At 41.0% G+C, this 5785-nt stretch overlaps 1 protein-coding gene across 2 annotated transcripts; it reads right to left on the bottom strand.

The window, feature by feature from the left end:
- Positions 1-1413: 1413 nt before the first annotated feature.
- On the bottom strand, positions 1414-5096 carry LOC4352486 (probable polygalacturonase). Of its 2 annotated transcripts, none has more exons than XM_015765002.3 (6): positions 4873-5096; positions 4367-4687; positions 3397-3517; positions 3123-3297; positions 2966-3036; positions 1414-2584 (listed from the first exon to the last, which is right to left on the bottom strand). In XM_015765002.3, exons 2-6 carry the CDS (start codon positions 4670-4672, stop codon positions 1914-1916), a joined length of 1344 nt encoding a protein of 447 aa, XP_015620488.1. In that variant the 5' UTR covers positions 4673-4687; positions 4873-5096; the 3' UTR covers positions 1414-1913. The 2 variants fall into 2 exon arrangements, with proteins under 2 accessions (XP_015620488.1, XP_015620487.1); XM_015765001.3 differs by having other exon boundaries at positions 4877-5091.
- Positions 5097-5785: the final 689 nt, after the last annotated feature.

Genomic DNA, 5785 nt, shown 5'->3' with positions numbered 1-5785 from the left:
CGACCACCAGCGAAAATAGATCTTCGTTGGCTGTCACATAAGAGGTCCGCCAGCAAAAATAATTGTATCTTTGCTAGCGGCCCTCTTAATCTAGCCGCCGTGAAGATCCATTTTTACTGTCGATCCGTAGCCCCCCCCCCCCCCCACCCCTCGTTCTATTATCGCTGGCGGTTTTCGCGTATAATTGCCAGAAAAAAAAATTGGGTGATGCCATGAAAAAAATCGATTTTGTAGTAGTGAATGCTGCTTACTTTTTATTGGTCATAGCTTAGCTAAAGTGTAGCACAATAACATGACAAAATATGCTCCATTCTGGTGGCATGAGGCAAAGAAGAGACATAATGGAGAAAATGATGGTTCAAATCCATGGTAGCGAGATTTGAAATAGTGGCAATATATTTTTTTTCTTGAACACTCAAAATTCAGAGAGCGGCGCAATATTAGTATAGCATCAAACAAGCCTAGTACCTATTGAAGAATGGCACATACTGATATTATCTTTTCGCCGGGCCATACTGAAATTAATGATCTTTTAGGTCAATTAATTGCATCACTAATCCACATCGCGGTTCTTAGAAGGACATGCCAAGAATTGATACTTCGATAGCCTTCCGGCCATCCCTTTGGTCCCATTTTTTGTGTTCAAGTTGCTCTGGAGATGCTATGATGAGGCTAGGACCCACAAAGCAATTAATGCACTGATCCAATCTACTACTATCCAATTTTCTTTATTTTGGAATGGAGTGAGAAAAAAAATAGGGAGCATTTTTCTCTCTAGCAGTAAATCCACTGAAGTTTTCTGCTGGCAGTAACTGGACCTGCATTCTATCATCCAGCAGGTATTCCACATCCTCCTTTGACTGCCTTGAGACACTGGACAAGCCTGAATCTTTGTTTTGGTCTGAAACTTTGTTTTTGGATGTACTCCTTGTACAATGATATGTTGCATCACATGATCAGTTCAGTATTTTTAACAACTGGGATCCAATGCTATAATGGTACTATTGTTTTACAGAATCTTCTGTTTTGGATGTGCTTATCTTAACCTCGGACCTGCACAAGACAGTAGTATAGTTTCAGTAAGTGATATTTTTTTTTCTCTGCAGAACATAGTAAATTTCATTCACATGTTGGCATCAGTATCACAATCTTGACAAGCACATCAGGCTGCACATGGTGCCCAATTGAAGTTAGATGGGTAGTACAATACAATACAAGAAATGATACCTTCACCAAATCATCAGCTAACCATCAATGCCAGCTCTCCTCCTCATATGGCTTATTATTTATCATCTTGTGCTTGCATAAATGGCAACCCAGAAATGAGCTAGCTAACACTGGCATTGCAGCAATGGCGACAAAGGGAAGCTAATAATATCCAGGAGGAGACAAAGGAAGCAATCCACATCAATCTAACAACTCCATTGACACCAAATTTATTGACACCCTGGCCTACACAACAAGGCCAGCCTGTGAATTCCAGGATACCATGTGATATGCTGTTTTTTTTTATTGGATGCTCTCACAAGATTGATTGGGATATACAGGGTGACTCAATCATAATATGTTTTATTTTATATGACCAAAATTGACAGTAGTATGGAGAGACTCTCTAAGACTTATCCCCTCTACCAAAAAAAAATGTTTTTTTCTTACAGATTGAATGAACAAATCTTAACTGTACAAGCAAACACTTCATTGTGCAGAGAACCCCTCTAGACTTCCTCATTGACAAACCAGCATAGATTGTTCCATCCATGAGCCTCAAAGCTGGTAGCACAAGAAGAGTGGTGATTCTTTTGTACACCTATTTGGAAAGAATTTGGAAGGAAGATGGTGACAAAAGTTGGATTTTTCTCTGGATTGTACAAGGACTGGAACAGCGAAGGATGGACACTTGGTACTTTATGCACTTATGCTGCAGCAAGGGCATGGTAGGTAAGAAGGGAGAAGCAGATGGAAGAATTGGAGGATGAATGGTGGAGGTCTGGGCAAGGCTCTGGAAAGACCAACTCAGAGTATCCGGAGATGTTGGAGCAAGACCAAGAGCTGGATTGTGTCGAATCAGCTAGGGAGAAACTGATGTTGGAGAGGCAGATATTGGTGAATGGATCACCGTTTATTCCCGACAAAACTCCAGCAACTGATATGTTTGTTCCAACCATGTTCTTCAGTGTGATTCGGTTGATCATCGGGAGCGCAGAAGGATCAAAATGGTTATCTGGGTGTGTCGACCAATCGCCAGTGAATTTAATGGCGACATTAACATCTTCCATTTGGACATCTGATATTACAACATCTCTTATATAACCTCCACGGCCGGGTGCAGTCTTGAAGAGGATGCCTCTAGAGGAACCATGGATATTAAGGTGATCAACATGAATATCCGAAATACCACCAGACATCTCACTCCCAAATGCAAGAGCAGCTCCAAGTGAGGCTTGGAGATCTACTCTGCTTATGTGAATGTCTGATGCCGGCCTTCCAATGGTAATGCCATAGTTATCCCACCCACTTTTTAACGAGATAGCATCATGAGCGACGCTAATACTGCTATCTTCAATGCACATATTAGAGCATGAATCTGTACCAAGAAAGCAACAGAAATAAGTCAAAACATTTGGATGTTCCGTAGCAAACCAATGTGGGCAGAAAGATCAGGAAAACAATTGACATAAGAAGTTTGAAGTTTTCCCTTGCTATTTGAAGTTGGAATGATGCATATTATCAGAGTAATGATCTCGTTTTCTAAGCCTGATAGTCCTGTTCTTTTACAGCTTCCTAATAATAGTACATATTTATTATGATGTAATCTTTATCTACGAGAAAAGTAGAATATATCTAACTGACAAAATTTTACAGATTACATGGGTTAAATATGATGCATGGACTCCTGTAAAGTAATGAATGTTTCTCTAAAAGAAAGTAAACGTAATGAATGTCTAAAGGTAAAATGCAGTGTTACCTGGAACAATTCCATCGGTAAGTGGAGCATCCAATGAGGTTCGAATGGTGACATCGTGGACCATTACATTGCTGGAGAAAAAATTGTCTTAGCGTGCCTATAATTGATTTGTGGATCCATGTTCCAAACATTACCTACAAAATAAAAGTGAACGTACCTACAAAACACTGGATGTATACCCCATGCAGGGGAATTCAATAATGTCAAGTTTGAAATCACAATATCTTCCGAATCCACAAACTCCACAAGATGAGGGCGGCTATAGTTCAACTTATTCGAGCGAAACCAGTTCCACCATGTCAAACCCTGGCCATCTATGATTCCATTGTTCCCTGGAGCAAGTGCATTTTAAGAATGCAAAATAAATACAATAACAAAAACAACGAACTGAAAAAACAAACTCTTAGCATGTCACAGAAGACTGTATTTACCTGTAATTACAACATCAGTCACATTGTGTCCATTTATTAAGCTGCGATGCCTCGCACCTGGAAGATCGATTCCTTGGCCATATGATGGCAACGGTTCTACAATTGGCCATTCTGATACCTCCTGTAGCAAAAATGCAAAGGCATACAGTCAGTTTCAATACTTGTCATAGGGAGCAAGGCACCATTTCTCACAAGTATTCTCTTTTTCATTGATTTGTTTTGCTTGTATAAGATTTCACGGTAGCATCACTAGTTTTCGAACATTTCACACTTCAATAAGAATGCAGTGGAACAGTAACCTAAGAGATGCCATCAGAACACACGAAAAAATTTGTATATTACAGGCAACCAATCCAAATCAGCCAGCCTGTTAGCACTACATCCCAATTGCGGCATGATTAGAGATAGCGGCTTGACTTCAAAACAATGCCATCGTAAATTGTCTTTCCTTAGCTGCTGTGCTGCCTTCACATGGGATGGCTACATGTTACCAGTAAATACTGCTCCACAGCTCCAGTGTTTACTAGACTGGCTAAGGCCCAAACAACAAGCAAATTAATATTATTCATCCAAAAGAGATCATTTTTCATGGTAAACGAACTAGCAAATTTACACCATTTACGAAATATGGTAAAAATCAGTTCAATGCAATATTTTCCACCAAACAAACGAGCTGACCGCTAAAAACCGTCTGAATACCAAAAGCTATACCCTTTTCTACAGTAACGCAATCGAAATCGACGGATAAGCCCACAATTCATGCAGCAATATCCCATTCAATCAATCAAGTCAGTCCGCGCACATCGTCGCAAACAGGTAGGTGAATATGATGATGGCCAACCAATCCATGGATTAGTAAGTCCATCAAACCCATCAAATCAAATACCAATGCAAATGCAAACGCTCATGCTAATCAAAACGAAACATTCACAATGTGTAGGCAGTGAGCAACAAGAAGAAGAAGAACAACCTTGGCGCCGATGATGACGGCGTCCTTCTCGAGGAAGATGGTGAGGTGGCTGGTGAGGTTGAAGCTGCCGGTGAGCCACCTCCCCCGGGGCACGTACAGCTGCGCGCCGCCCTTGTCGGCGAACGACCGGAGGTAGAAGATGGCGTTCTGGAACGGCAGCGTGTTCACCGTCACCCCGTCGCCCACCGCCCCGAACTCCGAGATCGTCACGCTGTGCGGCCGCGGCCGAGGCCGCCGCGCACACCTCGCCGCCGCCGCCTCCTCCTCCCCACTCGCCACCCCAACCGCCACCGCCACCGCCGCCATTGCCACAACCAGCACCTGAAATTGATGAAAACCAAAACCAAGATCATTCGGAGAAGCGGAAGCAGGCCGCATTCGGGAGATCTCCCCCCAAACAAAAGATCTCGAAACAAATCAAGAACCCAGTGATGCGCTTTTGCCGCGAGAGCGAGCAGCAACCCCCCATTTTTGTTCCCATCCCAAGATTTAGTGATCGGACGTACTTACTACTAGCCCCGCCATGTATGAATGAATCAGTCTCCTTCTTGTTCCTCCCCTTCGGCGGCGGAATGGGGAGAGGCGAATCGCGGGGGAGGGAGAGGGGGGAGGAGGAATTGGGCTTGGGATTGGAGATTTGGAGGGGAATGGGACAAGAGGAGAGGAGGAAGAAGAAGAATAAGAAGGAGGAGGAGGAGGAGAGGGGAGAGGAGATGAGAGGTTTTGCTTGATAGTATTTTGCTGCTATAGTTTGCCTTTGCATTTGTTTTAAACTCCCTCGTCCCGGTTTGAGTGCAGCCAGAGTTTTCGTTTCCAACTTTAATAGTGTCTTATTTAAAAAAATAAAAAAAACATAATAGTGTCTTATTTAAAAAAATAAAAAAAAACATAAGTATTATTTATGTTTTATCATCTAATAACAATAAAAATACTAATCATAAAAAAAATAATACGATAGATAATCGAAGTTGGACATGGAAATTTATAGTTGCGCTTAAAATAGGCGGAGGGACTACTGCTTTGTAGGTAATTACATATATGGAGTAAATTTCATAAAATCTCATAGTATCTACTATTTTATTCAAACATATTCATCCTCTCTTGTATACTTCAAGTTGCATATAGCCACAGAAACTTTGACATGTGATATATAATTTTAGGTATTATATTATCCTAACGTTTTACAGAACCACGTTACTGATTGTTTTTGGCTTTAATCTACCATGTTTTTTAGTTCTACAATCACATCTCAAATTTATGAGTATTTTATCCATCATACAAATGTTGTATCATTTTTAAAAATTTTTGCTATAGGAGTCTATCAAATTTATGAGTATTTTATTCATCATACAAATGTTGTATCATTTTTAAAAATTTTTGCTATAGGAGTCTATCAAAGTAGTTAACGGTGTGGTTTTG

The sequence above is a fragment of the Oryza sativa genome, chromosome 12 (assembly GCF_034140825.1).
Source record: "Oryza sativa Japonica Group chromosome 12, ASM3414082v1".
Lineage (NCBI taxonomy): Eukaryota > Viridiplantae > Streptophyta > Magnoliopsida > Poales > Poaceae > Oryza > Oryza sativa.
This window is presented reverse-complemented; position numbering and strand designations above follow the sequence as displayed.